This window comes from Triticum urartu, chromosome 6 (genome assembly GCF_003073215.2).
Source record: "Triticum urartu cultivar G1812 chromosome 6, Tu2.1, whole genome shotgun sequence".
Taxonomy (NCBI): Eukaryota; Viridiplantae; Streptophyta; class Magnoliopsida; order Poales; family Poaceae; genus Triticum; species Triticum urartu.
This window is the reverse complement of record NC_053027.1, coordinates 372760783-372780499: the sequence shown is the minus strand read 5'-3', so window position 1 is coordinate 372780499 and position 19717 is coordinate 372760783. Positions and strand designations below refer to the sequence as shown.

The following is a 19717-nucleotide window of genomic DNA, read 5'->3' as shown; positions in this document are numbered from 1 at the left end:
TACCGGACGTCCGGTCACCGAACGTCCGAAAAGTGTCGGATGTCCGACAAACCTGTTTCGCAAATATCCTGCTACATTCGTCTGATGGCGTGCTACAGCCGTCGAACGTCCGGTGTTCCACCGGACGTCCGATGCCTGTTTTGCCACCGGACGTCCGGTAATCCACCGGACGTCCGACACTTTCCTGAGCAGAATTCCGCCCCAACGGCCATTTGGGGCTACACTATAAATACCCCTTCACTACTTCGTGGAGGGGTTGAGGAACACAACTATCTTGACCCACACTTGAAGAAAAGCTCCCTCTCCTTTCTCCTACCTCAAATCTTAGATACCAGAGAGATTTGTGAGAGTTCTTGAGAGAGATTCCACTCAAGTGAAGATCCACTCCCTCTCCCTCGCTTGACCAAAGGAATTCGTGATTTGAGCAAGTCTTGATCATTTCCCCCTTGATCTTGTTACTCTTGGAGGTTGGAGACTCCTAGGTGGTAGGAGTGCTCCGGTAAGGAATCAACTTGTGATTTGTCCCCCGGAAAGTTTGTGAAGGTTTGGAGGCCGCCTCAAGGTCTACCACTAGTGGTTGGGAATCGCCTTCGTGGTGATATCTCAAGGAGAATAGGGTGAGCCTTCGTGGCGTTGGTGTGCCTTCGTGGTAACATCCACCTCTCTAACGGTGACTAGCTTCCTTCCAAGGAAGTGAACATCGGGATACATCATCGTCACCGTGACTTTGGTTATCCCTAACCCTAACTCCTTACTTGAGGTTTACCTTGGTCACTTGATCGTGCATTCACTATTCTTGTTGTCCTCATTATATTGTGTTGGTTACCATATCATAGAATCTATTTAGGCCAACACTTTATAGTTTGTAATTCATACTTCCTACTATTGTTCTATCTTGTGTTTAGTGTGAATTGCTAGCTTGTATCATTCAATTTCATATATTATGATACAATTTGTGTAAGCTTGTATTGCCTACTTGTGGGTGTGTGTATTATTCATTCCCATATCTCATGATATACATTGAGTAAGTTTGTGTAACTTACTTGTGCTTACTCATATCCTCGTTGTTCTCATCTTGTTTATGCTATGTTGTTGGTGCACTTAGTGAGCCTAGTGTATTTAGGATTTGTGCTTGAAAAGTATCTGCTTAGTTTATTTCCGCATTAGGATATAGCCAAATCCGTAAAAGATTTTAAAACGCCTATTCACCCCCCCTCTAGGCGACATCGTGGTCCTTTCAGCAAGGGCTTTGATGACCGCTGGGTGACCAGAGTTATGCAGCTCGTCTCCTGCGGTCGGACCACCGTTGTCGGTGTCAAAACCGGCGGATCTCGGGTAGGGGGTCCCGAATTGTGCGTCTAGGCCGGATGGTAACAGGAGGCAGGGGACACGATGTTTACCCAGGTTCGGGCCCTCTTGATGGAGGTAAAACCCTACGTCCTGCTTGATTAATATTGATGATATGGGTAGTACAAGAGTAGATCTACCACGAGATCAGAGAGGCTAAACCCTAGAAGCTAGCCTATTGTATGATTATTGTTCTGTCCTACGGACTAAAACCCTCCGGTTTATATAGACACCGGAGAGGGCTAGGGTTACACAGAGTCGGTTACAATGGTAGGAGATCTACATATCCGTATCGCCAAGCTTGCCTTCCACGCCAAGGAAAGTCCCTTCCGGACACGGGACGAAGTCTTCAATCTTGTATCTTCATAGTCCAGGAGTCCGATCAAAGGTATAGTCCGGCTATCCGGACACCCCCTAATCCAGGACTCCCTCAGTAGCCCCTGAACCAGGCTTTAATGACGACGAGTCCGGCGCGCAGATTGTCTTCGACATTGCAAGGCGGGTTCCTCCTCCAAGTACTTCATAGAAGATTTTGAACACAAAGGTAGTGTCCGGCTCTGCAAAATAAGTTTCCACATATTGCCATAGAGAGAATAATATTTACCCAAATCTAATCTGTTGACGTATTCCGTAGCGTGACATCACACTACGACCAAGTCTTTATTCGAATCGTTTTACTGTCCCACCTCAGCACGTTTAGCAAGGCGGTTTCCTTGGCACGTCTTGTTAAAGCAGAGATCGTGTCTCCTTATCCCGGGATTCTCATCAATACGGGCGTGGGTAACCCAGTTGTACCCGTTGGTATGTTTTCTCGATCAAAGGCGAGTCCCAAACGGTCACGGGGAGGGCCCTTGGTATTCAACCTCTTATAAAGAGACCAAGGCCTTACTCCTTTCTTCCAATCTCAAACGAGTCTGCCCTTCGCCTCGAGTTCCAACACCCAAGGCTCCAGATTTCAGGCGCTTCGGACCTTCGACGATGTCTGGTTCCGACCTTCGAGGCCGATGGATGCCGGAGGAGGACGTGCTGAAGTTGAGAGAGGCCAGGTTCTTGACTGACGAAATCTGGCATAGGCTGCCTGCTCAAGGGCAGGTCATTCCCACTCCCAAGCCTGGTGAGAGTGTGGTGTTCATGTCTCACTTCCTTTGGGGGCTAGGCTTCCCGACGGATCCCTTCGTGAGGGGGCTCATGTATTATTATGGGCTGGAATTTCACGACTTAGCCCCGGAGTCCATCCTCCATATTTCCTCATTCATCGTCGTGTGTGAAGCCTTCCTCCATATCACTCTTCACTTCGGACTATGGCTCAAGACCTTCAAAGTAGAGCTGAAGATGATCGAGGGACGGCACGCGGAGTGCGAAGGTGCTTTTATAAGCAAGAATGCTGGTGCTCCATGGCCCGAGGGCTCTTTTCAAGAGGAGTCCAGCTTATGGCAACGAGAGTGGTTTTATATTACCGCTCCTAGGGACCCCAAGTGGGTGGCGCCACCTGCCTTTCGCCCGGGTCCCCCACCACAGCTAGCGTCATGGGTTAATAAAGGACTGGACTGGGGGCCGTCCAAGGACGTGCCCTTGTTGCAGGGTCGCATTCGAGATCTCCTAGAAAGAGATATCAGTCTGGTCGCGGCGACACAGGTTATGCTGATTCGCCGAGCTTTGCCCTGCAAACGCCGCCCCCTCCGCCTGTGGGAGTTCAATCCGGAGGGACCACGAGCTCTCCAACATTTTATGGGTGCGACGCCCATGGAGATGTACAAATTATTCTTCGGATCACAAGCAATGTGTCCGGACTTGACCGAGGACGCAGGTCTGAGCTGCAACCGCCCGGATACTCAAGTAAGTAGCCCCGTGCCCGGACTCGCAATCCGCATATTTATCATAAAATTTCCCTAAAGGAGTTGTCCTTTAAATAGGAGTGGATAGCGAAAGCAAAGCTAATCAGGTGTCCGGCCCCCCTCCCCGAGACCACGCCAGGTCCCGTGCTAGTCAGGATGTTGGAGGTTGTGCCTTCGGAGGAAAGCGAGGGAGGGGACAAGGAAGCTACGGCCTCCTCGAAGGAGGCTGTTTGGAAGGGAGGAATCGAAAATTCCTCTCCTCAGGGGAAGAAGAGGACCGCCTCTGAAGACCCGGAGACCATGGCCTCAAAGCGGGGGAAGAAATCTTCGCCAGAGGGTCCTGTGCTGGGGGATGCTTTGGCCCAATTATGCCCTCAAGGGGATCAGCCCTCCACTGAGCCGTAAGTAGAGAGAAGTTTTTATTTTTAAGAGATGAGAGAAATCCTTGCTTTATATCTGAGAAAAGTAATCGGAAATTTACCTTGTAGCTTAGACCTTAGCCCTTCTCAGCAGAGCTCGTCTTCGGGGGATCTTCTTCCGGAAATGATGGAGAGCGGAACGCCTCCCCCTGCCGTACCGCCTTGCGAGGCGGGCGACCCTGAGGTATCGTCACGGAGGGTTTCTCCGAATCCGGCAGGGCCGGAAGGTAGTCATATGGCCCCCCAAAGCCCTCCGTGTCCGGCCTTCGAAAAGGGCCATCGGATGAGTCCGGCACCGTCTGGTGCACGGTCGGAGGAGCTGAAGGATCTGCTAGGGCGAGCATCTATCTCAGAGGAGCACCGTGCATTGATGGGTACGGTGATTGAGAGGATTTCATCCGCAGAGAGCAGATTGCACGCAGCCGTTAGGAGTTTACTGACGGGCTTTGAGGTACGTGAGATAATGTACCCTTTTTGTACAGTTGCGCATAAATAAGATGCGCCCTGTGTAGATAGTAGCCCCTGAGACTCTATGCGTTGTCAAAAGTGATGGCGCACAGAGGATCATAATCCCAGGTCTAACATGCCGCCTTTATATGTAGGTGGTGAAGTGTCTGGTGGCCAGCCAGACTGATGAATTTGCCGAGCTAAAGCGGCAACTTGATGTGGCAGATGCCGACATCGTGCTTGTCAACAAGCGGCTTGACGAGGCACAAGGTATGTAATTCCTCCAATGGCACCTGGTAAGAGCAGCTTTATGCCAGTATCTTACAATGTGCGCGCTTGATGCAGATGGTGCTGCTGCCATGGAGAATCTTCGGGCGGAACTTGCCCGAGCCAAGGAGCAAGCCAGGAAAAGTGATGCGGCTGCCGTAAAGGCAATTGAAGAGCTGAAAGCCGAACAGGCTGCTCACTGCCGAAGCAAGAAGGAAATGGCCGAGATGGCCGTGAAGCTGAAGAACGCTGCTGACCGTTGCAAGCTTCTTGAAAAAGAAGATCGGGCGGAACAGACGGACCTGAAGAAGGCTGTTGCCGATGCCAAGGATGCTCGCTCTGCGATGAGAGCTATGAAGGAGGAGCTGCGTCAGGCCGGAGAGATCGCGGCTGGAAAGCCCTTTATGCTGCGGAGGAAGTTCTGTGATCCTAAACATGCTCCGTTAGACCAGATGTGGAGTACGACGGACACCTATCTGGATTTAGCAGCGAGTGCCGCTGATGCGGCCGAACACTTCCGAGATCAAGAAGATCGCGAAGTGGAAAAACTCTTCTGGTCGCAGTTCCACAATCCAGAGCGTCCACTGTCATTGGCTGATCGTTTGGCTGAGTGGGCCGAGCTAAATAGGTTGTCCGGACTCGCCATGAAGTATGTTATGAGTCATCTGTGGCCAGAGAGGCCAGAGCCGAAAAGTTATTTCAACTTGGTGCAGCAGTTCCTTGGTGCGGCGCCGCATATCAATGCGATGAAGAGGTCAGCGTGCATAGAGGGTGCGCGGATCGCTCTTGCCCGTGTCAAGACATACTGGGCGGAAATGGAAGCCACCGCTGTTGCATCCCCAGGCTCGGATGGAAGCCGAGTACCTGCCGAGCACTATTTTCAGGAAGTTCTGCAAGGCGCTCGTTTAATAGAGACGCAGTGCTCGAAGGATACTGTATTCAAATAGCAAATATTATTTGTAAAACAATATTTTGATAAATTGTAGAAGCTTTTTATACTTGTGCCTGCAAGTATTATGATACCTCCTGTGCGGCCTTTTAACACATATGTATATATAATCTAAAAGATGGCAGTCGTCGGCTTCAGCCCCCACGCACATAATGCGGGGGTGTTCGCAGAAGGTGCATTTTCACACTTGATCCAACATCTTGGTCCTACAAAGGAGGTGATAGCGCAACGAACTAGGCAATCGGACTATGATGCTTTATCACTTTCACTTAGCCATAGGAGTTTGACAGTGAGGCTACTTATATAGCCCCTGGTGGCGCCTGCGCTCACCCAAACTCGGGGCGCGTATGTGCCTGGCCGGGAAACGGCCCTTCGTTAATGCGGAGGAATCCTAAAGATTCCGGTAAGTCATCGAGTGGTTGACTAGTCTCACGCTATATCATGACAGTCAGTTTTCGGCTTTCTCTACTGAGGTGCTCGCCTGGCCGAACCGGGGCACAATCGCAGTAGTTCTCCTGGTGCCGCCTTAGCCGATAGAGCGGAACGTAAGGCAGCAAAACACAGGAGCCGGGCAAACCCAACATTTGACCAAAGACATGATTCGGAGCTGATGCATATAAGGCCAAACTCGCGACGCCGAACACTTCCTAAGGTATTCGGTCTTTATGAGGGCGGGCGGGATAACACCCTTAGTAATAAGCCCCTAGTGTCCAGGTACGCGCAAAATTCTGACGTGGCCACATGCCAAAACGCCAGCCTCCTCCTTGGTTATATCAAGAAACCAGGGGATGTGTATCAACAAGAGACAGTAAAAAAGGTTTACGCAGGGTCTTAATCTGAAAAGAATCCTTGGAACGGGTCCCTGCTGCATGTCTGCGCCTGTGTCTCCGTTGTGCCGTATCCTGGACGGGCGTAGCACGGTGTTTATCTGTAAAAGAGAGGAACTTAGTTAAAGAAAGATCGTGCCGAACATGAGTTATACTAAATAAACAAAGTATAAATCGAAATGGGTAAAATTGAGCTTTATTGTCTCTTGTTTTATATGCGCGGAGCCCCTAGTACAGGGGTATACGGCTATTAAGCCTTTATCAATTGTATGTTTATGCCGGACTCGTCTAGCCATGTCCGTGGTCTTGACGACCTGTTTAGATGCTTTGGCTGGTGAAGCCACTTTATTGTGGGGCTGTCAAGGCAGCCGCACTGTTTTCCGCGCGGGGGGAACACTCAATGTTTTCCCTTTAATGAGATGATGCCTCATGGACCGGGCATCTTAAGCGTAAGAGATGCATAATGCGGTATTGCGTTAAAGCGTGCGAAAGCTTCGCGTCCCAGCAGTGCTTGATAGCTACTTGAGAATGGGGCGATGTGGAAAGTTAGCTGTTCGGGACGGAAGTTATCGGGGGAGCCGAACATAACTTCTAGCCGAAGAGAACCCATACAGCGGGCATCCGGGCCTGGCGTTACCCCTTGAAAGGAGGTTTTGCTATGGCGAATTTTTGTTGGGTCTATCCCCATGTTGTGGATTGTGTCCTGGTATAACAGGTTTAGACCACTGCCGCCGTCCATCAGGACATTTGTAAAGTGGAGTCCACCGATTATTGGATCTAATACCAAGGCAGTCCAGCCTGCGTTCCGGATACTTCTAGAGTAATCCTGATGGTCGAAGGTGATTGGTTTTAACAACCATTAGCGAGACTCCTTTGGGATAGGCCGTATGGCGCGTATCTCTGGTGGCGCCGTTCTGTTCGTCATGTGAAGTAAGTTTACTTTTTTGACTTCTTGTGGGAAATCCTTTTGTTTCGTGGTGCTTTGCTTGTGGGGTTCGTCGTCGTCCTCACTTGGTGTGTTGAGCCCCTTGTGTTCGGCGTTGAGCTTGCCGGCTTGCTTGAAAACCCAACAATGTCTGTGGGTATGGTTCGCAAGCTTCCCAGGAGTACTGTGTATTTGACATATCTTGTCCAAGATTTTGTTTAAGTTGGATAGCTCGTCCCTGTTATCCTTGAGGGGCGGCTTTCTCTGATTCTGCCGCGAGCTTTTGAATCTGGCGTTGACCGCCGTGCTCTTTGGGCTGTTTCCCTTATTCCGGCGCTGGTCCTTGCTGCGTCGGGGTTTTCCGTTTCCATCTCTAACTTTGGATGTACTTGGGTTGCTGGTGCTACATCTTGCCAACCAGCTGTCCTCTCCTGCGCAAAAGCGGGTCATGAGGCTTGTTAATGTGACCATTGTTCTTGGCTTTTCTTGGCCGAGGTGTCTGGCGAGCCACTCGTCTCGAACGTTATGCTTAAAAGCTGCTAGGGCTTCGGCGTCCGGACAGTCGACTATCTGATTCTTTTTAGTAAGAAATATGTTCGAGAATTTCCGGGCTGACTCTCCGGGCTGTTGAGTTATGTGACTGAGATCGTCTGCATCTGGAGGGCGGACATAGGTCCCTTGAAAATTTGCCCGGAAAGCATCCTCAAGATCTTCCCAACTTCCAATGGTGTTTTCGGGAAGGCTTTTGAGCCAATGCCGGGCTGGCCCTTTAAGCTTGAGGGGTAAGTATTTTATGGCGTGGAGGTCATCTCCTCTTGCCATGTGTATGTGGAGGATATAATCCTCGATCCAGACCACAAGGTCTGTTGTTCCGTCGTACGCCTCTATGTTTACGGGCTTGAATCCCGCTGGAAATTCATGGTCCAGCACCTCATCGGTGAAACATAGGGGGTGTGCGGCACCCCTATATTTGGGTGTGCCGTGATGTTTGGATATTTGTTTTGTTGCATTGCTTACTAGAGCTTGCTTTCTTGGCCCGTAGATAGATCTGGCTGGGCCGTCTTGTTGATGCGGATCCTTTGGTGGATCGCGCGCCGGCTTGTGTGCGGCGCCGCTTGCCGCTCCATGCTGGCCATGCGGTCGTCTATTCGTCCGGATGGCTTTCCTATTTTTTGACTGCAGGGGCTCTAAGGCCTCCTCGTCAAATTCAGGCAGTAGCTTTCGCTTTGGATAGCTTTTTGTGCGGCGACTGCCGCCATATTTGTCTGCGGTGTTGCGTACTTTACTCCATCTGATTCTGAGTGCATCTTCCGTAGTTTTGAGCTTCCGCTTCTGCTTTTTCAGGCTATGCGCAGTGGCGACGAGCCTTTTGTGGAGGTTCTTCTGCTCCATGAGTTTATCCGGCGTAAGGTCGTCCGGACTGTTGTTTTCGCCGGGGACGGGGTTTTCGGTTTGTTTATCCAAGTTGCCCTGTTCGGACGCTTGCTCGAAGGCATGTTCGTCGTCCGCCGACTCGTCCTTCTCTATGGCTGGGTCTGTATGGCTGTTGTCTCTGTCGAGGCGGGGCTTGGAGCGGCGCTTACGTCGCCGCTTTGATTGCTTTTCGAGTGAACGATCCCTTGTTGCATCCCTGTGTTCCTTGTTGTCGCTTCCTTTGGGTGTGTCCACCATGTATACATCATGAGATGAGGTGGCTGTCCAGTGCCTTATGGGCGTTGGTTCATGTTCGTCTCCTACATCGTCGTCCATACCGTCGATGTCTTCGGAGTCGAAGTCGAGCACGTCGTTTAAATTATCGACAGTGGCTACAAAGTGGGTGGTGGATGGGCATCGAATTTCTTCGCCGTCCACATCCCAATCCTGCCGGTCATAGTCCGACCAGGGCTCTCCTGATAAAGAGAGAGACTTTAGTGAATTCAGAATATCACCGAAGGGCGAGTGCTGAAAGATGTCCGCGGCGGTGAACTCCATGATCGGCGCCCAATCGGGTTCGATTGGTAGGGGCGCGGAGGGCTCGAAGTCAGGAGAGGAGTCCGACTCCTTGGAGTCACGGGCTTCGCAGAGAGTAGGGCTGGTGTTCGGCTCGATCGCCGTAGAGATTGCAGCCCCCGAGGCGGTGTCTAACCACCCATCCTCGATTGGTGTGATCGGCTCCGAGCTAGGGGTCGGAGCGGACATAGGTGCGGCCTCCAGGGCATTGTTCGGTGGCAGAGCTGGATCATGCCCATCATGACAGTGCGGCGTGCTCGGCTGTGGCTCGAATCCGTCGAAGATCAAGTCTCCGCGGATGTCGGCCGTGTAGTTCAAACTTCCAAATCTGACCTGATGGCCAGGGACGTAGCTTTCGATCTGCTCTAGATGACCAAGCGAATTGGCCCGCAGTGCAAAGCCGCCTAATACGAAGATCTGTCCGGGGAGAAAAGTCTCACCCTGGATCGCATCGCTGTTGATGATTGGAGAAGCCATCGGGCCTAAAAGTGACGACACCGAGGAACTCTCAATGAAAGCACCAATGTCGGTGTCAAAACCGGCGGATCTCGGGTAGGGGGTCCCGAACTGTGCGTCTAGGCCGGATGGTAACAGGAAGCAGGGGACACGATGTTTTACCCAGGTTCGGGCCCTCTTGATGGAGGTAAAACCCTACGCCCTGCTTGATTAATATTGATGATATGGGTAGTACAAGAGTAGATCTACCACGAGATCAGAGAGGCTAAACCCTAGAAGCTAGCCTACGGTATGATTGTTGTTCTGTCCTACGGACTAAAACCCTCCGGTTTATATAGACACCGGAGAGGGTTAGGGTTACACAGAGTCGGTTACAATGGTAGGAGATCTACATATCTGTATCGCCAAGCTTGCCTTCCACGCCAAGGAAAGTCCCTTGCGAACACGGGACGAAGTCTTCAATCTTGTATCTTCATAGTCCAGGAGTCTGACCGAAGGTATAGTCCGGCTATCCGGACACCCCCTAATCCAGGACTCCCTCAGCCGTTAACATTAACGGTGAGATTGGTCCCTTCTTCCCCACGCTTTGTGGGGTTTGCCAGGGCGATCCGTTCTCCCCGTTCCTGTTTAACATGGTGGTAGATGCCCTTGCGGACATCCTGGACAAAGCTAAATCGGCGGGCCATATCCACGGTGTGGTCCCTCACCTAGTAGGAGGGGGAGGGGTCTCCCTCCTCCAATATGCCAACGACACCATAATAATGGTCGAAGGCTCTGTGACCGATATTGCCAACCTGAAGTTTCGCCTTCTATGCTTCCAACAGATGTCCGGGCTCACTATAAACTTTGATAAGAGTGAAGTGATGATTCTGGGTTACCCCCCGGACGAGGCCCTGGACATTGCTGACCGGCTTAATTGCCGCCTGGGTACCTTCCCCACGACATATTTGGGGATACCCATTAGTGACTCACGATTCACCGTGGCGGACCTCCACCCAACCGTGACCCGGATGGAACACCGGGTCGAGCCCTGGAAGGGACGGTGGCTCTCGAAGGCGGCGAGGGTAATCCTCATCAACTCCTCGCTTGCCAGCCTTCTCTGGTTCCTCATGAGCTTTTACAACCTTCATGAGATGCTCTATCAGGAGATCGCCAAGTACTAGTCTAGGTTTTTTTGGGCTGACGAGCGGGACGAGCAGAAGTACCATATGGTGAGCTGGCTTGACATTTGCAAACCTAAGGACCAAGGAGGTCTGGGGATCCTGTCTTCTCGGCGCATGAACATTGCTCTCCTGACCCATTGGCTCCGGCGTATCGCCAATGGGGAGGGCAGCCTCTGGCTCATCATCATCCAAAATAAGTACCTTCGGGGCCAACCTTTAGCTTTCTGCCAACGCTCGGGTGGATCCCAGTTCTGGCAGGCGGTGGTCCAGCTTCTACTCGTGCTCCGTATTGGCACGTCTCTCTCTGTGGGCTCCGGGTCCTCGACCCTGTTTTGGTTCGACCGCTGGCTAGGAGACTCCCCCCTGACTGTCCGCTTCCTGGGCTTATTTGCCATTGCGGCTGACCCCCGAATCTCCATCGAGATGGCCCTTATTGACTTAGGGCGTCTCGCCTTCCGGCGCCCCTTTGGCCCCCTTGAGGTATGAGTGGGACTCTCTTCTCCAGGACATAGCTCTCCTGCCGATAGACGTTGAGGGCGCCCCTGACTCCATCTCTTGGCGTCTGGAGCCCTCCGACCGCTTCTCCACGAAATCTCTTTATGCGGCCACTGCCCCTTCGTTGGCCCCTAAGCCCTATAGCTTGATCTGGGACATTCGCCTTCCCCTCAAGATCAGGATTTTCCTGTGGCAGTGGATCCGGGGATGCCTCCCCTCTGGGGTTGAAGTCCGCAAGCGCAATGGCCCAGGCGACAGGATGTGTCCCTTGTGCGCCACGGTGGAGGACTCGAACTACATATTATTTTCCTGCTCCACAGCCCAGTTCCTGTGGTCCTGCTTTCGTGATACGGTCAGCGGACAATGGTGCAACACCAACTTCCCCGACCTCCTGGCTGAGATCCACGCCCCCCCCTCGTTGCCGCCATATTAGATGGTTGTACATTGGGGTCCTCGCCTGGACGCTTTGAAAGATTCGCAACAAACTTGTTATTCAGAAAGTGCCTCTTCGACGGGCGACTGACACGATCTTCAAAATGTGTGGCTATTTGCAGCTATGGCGGCCGCTTAGCTGCCCTCAGGACCGGGACGTCATCAACACCCTCCTTGCCGACCTTCGATCGATGGCCTTCCGTGTGGCACCTCCGCTTCCGCCTCCTCCGCCGGAGCCTGATTAGGCTTATTGCTCGTGTTGCGGTGTTTGTGTGTGTTCTTTATTTCTAGGGCTTGTTGAGTTGTGCCCTCAGCATTAACCCTCCTGTACTTTATTTGTGTGTGAGACTTATGTGTGTGAATCTTGTTGGATGTTTGGCTCGGGCGGTTTGCTTTATAATATAAAACGGGGTGAAAGCTTTTTTCGGTAAAATCAAACGCTCCCTACATTTTGATTTGAGGAGTAAGTATTCACTATTTAATGATGATTTAGGCTTGGGCGCTTGCAGTTTGATTTGTGGCCGCCGCTTCTCACCCCGGCCGGCCGCTTTTGCCCTTTTGAGCAAATCAGACGAGGACGAGGCTGGGATTCGGAGAGGACAAGACGCGGGCAAGATTTGACTTGGGAGCGCCTAAAGTAGCTCAGAGTAGCTTAATCGGACGGGCACCTCCTCGGCCCCGCGAAACACGGCACTGCAGGTGCAGGCAGCTCCAGCTCCCGCTGATCTCATCTGCCTCCTCTCGCCCACGGTCAACACCCATGGCATGGCGCGCGCCTATATTAAACCCATCCGTACTCCTCCATCTCTCCAAATCCCACAAGAGCAAAGCAAACTTGTCCCCCCAGCTCTTCTCTTGCCTTCTCCGATCGATCAACAGCAGCCAAGCACTAGCTAGCCGTGCGCAGGGATGGCTCGCCAAGGCATGGTCACGGCGCTGCTGCTGGTGGTCCTCGCCGCCGGCTGCTGCGCGTCGGCGGGCGCCGTGGCGTACCTCTCCAAGCTGCCGGTGACACTTGAAGTCACCGCCTCCCCCAGTCCCGGCCAAGGTACGTCCGTCGTACCGTCGTATATGCTTCCTTGTTTGGCTCCGCATGTGAGAAAATGTTTCCGCTGTTTGCTATAGCAACGTCATAGATTGGCATATCCATGTATGCAACAAGTTAATCGGCCTTGTCGCATGCCATTCCAAATATGCCAAGGTCAGCTGGCTTGCCGGCCAGTAGAAGAATCTTCGAAGTAGATGCTCAATTTTATTAAGAGAACTTATACAGGGAATTTTGTTTGCGCCTCTTCATTTCCTTCATCGTAACAAAAGTGACTAACTTTAACTGATCCTTGACCAGTTCTTCACGCCGGCGAGGACGTGATCACGGTGACGTGGGCCTTGAACGCGAGCCAGCCGGCCGGCAAGGACGCCGACTACAAGAACGTGAAGGTGAGCCTCTGCTACGCACCGGTGAGCCAGAAGGAGCGTGAGTGGCGCAAGACCCACGACGACCTCAAGAAGGACAAGACCTGCCAGTTCAAGGTCACCCAGCAGGCCTACCCCGGCACCGGCAAGGTCGAGTACCGCGTCGCCCTCGACATCCCCACCGCCACCTACTACGTGCGCGCCTACGCGCTCGACGCCTCCGGCACGCAGGTCGCCTACGGCCAGACCGCGCCCGCCTCCGCCTTCAACGTCGTCAGCATCACCGGCGTCACCACCTCCATCAAGGTCGCCGCCGGCGTCTTCTCCGCCTTCTCCGTCGCCTCCCTCGCCTTCTTCTTCTTCATTGAGAAACGCAAGAAGAACAACTAGACGTGGAGATCGCAACCGTGGCAATGTTTGTTGGCTTTCTCCGGCCGGTCGTTTGTTCTCCATATGTAACAAAGTATCAGTACGGAATAGCACGTACGTACGGCACAAACTGTACGGACAAATGTTGGGGTGCATACCTCCTTTTTGTTGTGAGCGTGTAATGACTATGAATGAAATAATTTGATTTCAGGCAGTACATATGAAGCAACTTGGTTGTTTGAAGTTTGTATGTCCTGCGTTTGTGTGTGTCCTCCGTGTTGCTTTCATGGGATAGGAATAGAATAGTAGCGGCCGGTGCAATCACAGGCTCACAGCTGATATAAAATGGATAGGAATAGGGTAGTAGCGGTGCAATCGCAGCTGATATAAAATGGCTATTACTAACTCCTTTTCTCAAACAAAACAAAAAGTTGTTTCGGCGCTCATTTCAAACGAAAAGGTACGCCCTGTTTGGGCAGTCATTTCAAACAAGAAAAGTTGGAGTCGGAAAAAGAAAGAGACCATCCAATATTCTTCGTTAGATGCTCACTGTACAAGACTTAAGTTGGTCGGCGTTTGCACTAAGGCATGTGTGTCAATTTAGAAAGCATGTGCATGAGGCTTTCAAAAAGCAAGCATGACCCAGGAACAAAATGGACAAGCGTGTCATGTAGCTAGATACGACCAAATGCACTCTTCGCTACGAAAATCTGATCATCACAGGGGGGGAGTTGGTTTGAGTTTACACAGCAAGCATGACAGCAACAAGTATCTATCTAATCTGTATACATCTCAGAGTCAACTTTGTAGACAAGTGCACGTATCAATCTGATATGATACTCCTTCAGGCGTCACGGAAGGCCAAGAGACGACTAAGTACATTGCACTGTTGGGTAGCGGCTGGGAGGGACAGCAAGGAGCAACCACCCGATAATTTATTCAGCTTCACATGGAGACGGAGGGGGTACTCCACCAGGCTGAATGAACAATGTCAACTCTTCGGAATTATGTCGCTCTAAACTTTTGACATCTTATAAATTGTATACAGTACCTTTGAAAGCGATTCACTTTGGCAAACAAGCTTATGTTTTCCTTTCAAGATGTTTCCAGGAAGGCACCTTTTGGCACATGTAAAACCAACTGAAGAACCAATCGTCTTTATATTCACCCGTGCACATGAGGTGTCCCAAGGGCCAAGGGGCGTGACTGTATGACTCGTACGAGTGCTTATCATCTAGTGCTACTTGTTTACGTGAGAGTAAGTACTTATCCTCTACTATATTGTTTATAGAAAATTAACTATTGCTTGCCAATCAACACAAGGAACCCTCTGTTAGTAAGCGGGGGAGAACTGCTCGCCCGGCGTCGCTCTCGCGAGCGGCGTCGGGCGAACCCTTGCCTCAACTCCACGGCCGCCTCCTCCAACCTCCCTTCCCCTGCCGCCGCCGGAGGGCGCCGTCAGGAGAAGTCCGTGGGCGTCGGCGGCGGCGGGGTTCTCTTCCCCTCCCGGTGTGTGGCGGCAGCGCAAGATGCGGCAGCGCGGCGGGGGCGTGACGCTGGTGCGGGGCGTGGCGGCGGCGGGGCTCTCGGCCGTGCGGTGCGGGCGGGCATCCAGGCCGTGGTGGCTGCACGGTGCAAGGCCATGGCGTGGCGGCGGGTCGGGGCTGGCGCAGGGGCGGCGGCGCAGGCGCGGTCTGGCTCTTATCTGGCCCTGCGGGCGCAACCTCGGCTTCAGCGCGGGGAGAGGCCGGATCCTGGCCAGGCTTGGCCGGATCTAGCTTCTCCGCCCCTGTTGGCCGCCCTCGATGGGGCTCGGTGGTTTCGTTCCGGCGGCCAGCGAGGGCTGGATCCTGGGGCGGCGGCCCCGGACGGTGGAGGATGTGTCGGCGGCTGTGGACTCGCGATGGGCGACGCGGTGGTGGACGATCCGTGCACAAAACGCTTGATGGAGGCCATTAGAACAGATCTGGGTGAAGACCCACTCGCGGCTGCTGCCGAGGCCGGCGATGGCGGCACTATTCGGTGTCGTTCCCTTGTTGAAGGTATTGCTGTTGAGAATTTTCAGGCCACTATCTGCTACCTCCGGGGGAAACCCTAGATCAGTAGATCGGATGACGGCGGCATTATTGTGTCGTTTCCCTCTTGTGGCGTCATTCTTGGAGGTGTACACGGGCTCGAGGGACCAGTTGACGGAATAATTGGTGGAGCGGTGATTCATCCTGCACATTAATGGTGGCGTTTCTCGGTGGTGTGGCGCAGTGGAGACTCGGCGCCCGATCTGTGGTGATGGACTTGCGCAGGAGGGTGACGTTATTAGGCGTCGTGGTGGCGTCGATGGCAAACAGGCCGGGCAAGGTGGTGCAGTAGTACATCACCGAAGATGGATTGGTGGCAGGTGGCTGCGGCGGCCTCATACCCGGCAGGCGTCCTGGTTGAGGAGTGCGCCAGACTGGTAGGTGCCCCATACCCGGCAGGCGTCCTGGTTGGGACCTCAGGTCTTAGATGTTTAGGTTTGGCTGCGATGTCTGTTTGGTATTAGGCCCAAACTATCAGCGCTCCTTTATCAATTGGATAGGAGCAGTGACAGTTGTTGCTTGGACGGTGACTTTAGTCTTACTGTTGTATGACTCTGTAAGATCTTGTGAGAATAATTAATAAAGTGGCCGTATGCATCGCCCAGATACAGAGGTGGGGTCCTTCGTAAGCAATGGACTATGCTAGACGGCGCAGCTGGAGGTTTCATCTGTTGCTAGAGCCGCTTCATATTAAAGTTAGGCATACAAATATAAAGTGGTCTTGTATAAGGGAATGTAGGAAGTACCACAAGCCTCCTGATTTCAAAACTAATGTGGATCTTATTTGGGTATCATATGGACTGCTTTGGGCTTCTATTGATTCAAGAAACCGGATCGTGCATCTTTCATATATATTTTGATACACATACATAGTTAAGAAAAAGAAGGCAAAGGTAAAGCACATGAGGGAAAAACACCGCAAAAAAAACATTCTCAAGTAGAAAAGCCAAACAAGGAGAAAAATAAGCCAGTGACGTACACGTCCATAAACAGGTATACCGAAAAAGGCTTTCGCCCAGCTTTATATATAAAGCACCGACCAAACACAACTCAGATACAAACGCATTCTACCACAACACAGGCACACACCCAAGGCAGGATACAAAGGCGCTGAGCGCAGCAGCACTACCTCTAGTACTACAAGAGCAACCGGAGCCCTCAACCGTGAGCATGCCACCGCGAAGAGATGAAGTCGCACATGACAAACCGTGTGCACTGAGAGCTGCGGCGACGCCTTTAAAAAGGGAACGAGCTTCGCCGCCGCCGGTCCGTCCGAAGATAGATCAGGTTTTCACCCCGGCCAACACTCACCACCGCCGGACGCCACACCCCAGCGACCACGCCGTCCACACGACCATGGCGAATGGGGGGCACCTAACCACGGGCTCCGCCCATGAGCACCGCGGAACCACCACCAGGGCCGCCGCCCGGGCATCCTAGACCTTGATACCACCTCGCTCGAGACCCACCGCAACCCCAACCAAAGATACGGGCGGAAAGGGCCCGCCTTCGCACCCCTGGGCGGGCCCCAACTCCGAAACCCAATAGGTCAGCCAAAACTAGCCTCCATCGACCCATCCGGGGCACCGGGCGCGAGACGATGTTGGTCCTGCTGCCGGGCGCGAGACGAGCACGGTCCTGCTGCCGGGCACGAGACGAGCACGGTCCTGTTGCCGGGCGCGAGACGAGGTTGGTCCTGCTGCCGGGCGCGAGACGAGGTTGGTCCTACTGCCGGGCGCGAGACGAGCGATGGACCATTGTTGGGGGAAGGCCGAACCTCCGACGAATTGAGAAACCAGACGACAAGGAGAGGACCAAAGGTCGAAACGGGCCGCCTACAGACGAGCCGACGCCAGTAAACCAGCCGCTGTCCCAGCCAACCCGCCGAGCTGCCGTGATGCCGGCACGGTGAATGGAAGCCTCCACACCGAGAGAGCCGAGCCACCCCGCCGCCGCCGCCCACAGCCGGAGCAACAACCATGCCGGGCCGATGCCCCAACCCGCGTTGCCCGCCCACCAAACGTCGGCAAGGCGGACACGCACCACCACCACCACAACACCAACGCCACCGTGCCCTGGCCAGGTCCAGCCGGAGTCCCACCACCCCACCAGAGAGACGGACTCCAACTACAGCGCCACCACCTAAACGCGGCCGCCGGTCGCCCCAGCCACCATCAACCACCACACTGTCCAGATCTGGGCCGGGGGCCAAATCCGCCACCAGCATGAACCAGGGCGCCGAATCCCCACCGCTGCGCTGGTGAGGAAGGAGGCGGCGCCGCCAGCCACCAGAACGCCCTATGGATTCGTCGCAAACATTCTAATATCAATGCATGGCACGCTTTTTTTGAAGCATTGACCGTAAGACAATTGTTCTACGGTAATTTTCATTAATTATAAATATTTACAAAAATATACAAGAAATGCTCAAAGGAGCTCAACCTACTCCAGTTTTTTTCTAACATTAAGACAAAGAAAATCAACTGTTCAGGGTGTCATTCTAGATGATCCCTAACCCGCTTTTCTAAAGTGCCCAGATGCTTTGCTTTTATTCTATGAGCCAGCAGTTTCAAATCTTCTTTTAGCCTGAATTTCCAACACTGCACACTGTGCGCTTCCTTCTTGAATATTTTCCCATTCCTTTGACACCACGTGGCCCAACATCCTTGAATAATGATCTCCATTGCGATACTTTTTGGAAGTAATTGATGGATGAGTTGGATATCGTCTAAAGAAGATATTCCCAGTTGCTTCCTTGGTAACACACTATGCCAGCAGCTTTGAGAAAATTCACAATCCCAAAATAGGTGTCTGAGGGTCTCTTCAGTTTTATCATTGCATAATACACATTCAAAGCATTCCAGATGGAAGCTCTTCGTATTGAGCAAATTCCTCGTGTTAACTCTATCATGAAGCAATAGCCAAAAAAAGATTTTGTGCCTGAGTCTACATGCATTCTTCCAGAGCCATTGATATATCTCCTGCTTCTCAGATTTTGGTATCAAACTGTGGTACATTGAGATGGAAGAATATTTGTCTTTCTGGCCTTTATCCAACCATTGATCATTGACTTAGTTTTGTGCACGGGTTTGGATGGTATCATGTAGAGTTGTGAATTGATCATAGGCCTGTGAGGACATGGGTGTGTAGAACAAGTCTGAAGGATCTTGCTGATCTGTCCAATCTGCAACTAGAATATGTTCCTTCAAAACATGGGAGTGCAGCTCAGGGAATTTGTCTTTTAGAGGTTGATCTAACCATCTGTTAGTCCATAAGAGCACCGTGCTTCCATTCCCGATTTTGCAAATAGCATTTTCTTTGTATTCCTGTAGAAGTTTGAGGTGACACTTCCACCAGTATGAGCCTTCCAATTTGTTTCCTGGGGCTGAGTCTGAGTAATAAGTCTCCCAAATCAGGTTTACCCAAAGTAAAGGCTGCTTATTTAGGAATTTTTGAATGTTCTTCATAAGCAGAGCCTTGTTGTGCATTGTCACGTCCAAAATGCCTAATCCACCTTGACTTTTTGGCTTACATACTTTGTCCCACGCTATCAAAGCAGGTCCTGCAATTATTTGTCCAAACTTTCTCCATAAAAAGGCCCTCAGGTACTTGTTGATCTGAGAGGAGATAGAAGCAGATAGTGGCAGTGTACTCATAAAAAAAGATAGACAAGGCAGAGAAGATTAACTTGATAAGCAAGAGTTTCCCATCATAAGTGTAGCACCCTCGATGCGACTATATCTCCCACGTGTCGAGGCACGACTTAGAGGCATAATCGCATTGAAGGCATATGTCGCAAGTTAGGCAATCTTCACAACATCCCATGTGAAATAAATCATAAAGGGGAGATAACATAGTTGGCTTACACTCGCCACGTCAATCAAGTACATAAATAACATTACATCATCCAAACACTCATGGCCCGACTACGGCGCCAAAATAAAAGATAACCCAACATGCGACAACGGTCCTGTTCACCCCCAACTGGGCACCACTACTGATCATCGGGAAAGGAAACATAGTAACGTTGAGAGTCCTCGTCGAACTCCCACTTGAGCTCAAGCGCGTCTCCTAGAGCGGAATCATCAGGCCCTGCATCTGGTGTAATAGTAATCTGTGAGCCACAGGGACTCAGCAATCTCGCACCCTCGCGATCAAGACTATTTAAGCTTATAGGTATGGCAAGGTAAATATGTGGAGCTGCAGCAAGCGACTAGCAAGTATGGTGGCTAACTTATTCACAAAAGAGAGCGAGAAGAGGAGGCAAAGCGCGAGCGAGAAACTAGAGAGCAACCTGCGCAAACATTAC

At 52.0% G+C, this 19717-nt stretch overlaps 1 protein-coding gene across 1 annotated transcript; it reads left to right on the top strand.

Annotated features, from left to right (window-relative positions):
• Positions 1–12348: 12348 nt before the first annotated feature.
• LOC125517592 (probable high-affinity nitrate transporter-activating protein 2.2) lies at positions 12349–13550 on the top strand. Its single transcript, XM_048682798.1, has 2 exons — positions 12349–12599; positions 12897–13550. The coding sequence occupies exons 1-2, from the start codon at positions 12461–12463 to the stop codon at positions 13352–13354; spliced, it is 597 nt and encodes a 198-aa protein (XP_048538755.1). The 5' UTR covers positions 12349–12460; the 3' UTR covers positions 13355–13550.
• Positions 13551–19717: the final 6167 nt, after the last annotated feature.

What these genes read in the sequence shown, in the direction of transcription:
- LOC125517592 (XM_048682798.1), top strand. Translation starts at nt 12,461, where the DNA reads ATGGCTCGCCAAGGCATGGTCACGGCGCTGCTGCTGGTGGTCCTCGCC. An exon ending in CTCCCCCAGTCCCGGCCAAG is followed by an intron (nt 12,600 to 12,896) that starts GTACGTCCGTCG and finishes ATCCTTGACCAG; the next exon opens with TTCTTCACGCCGGCGAGGAC.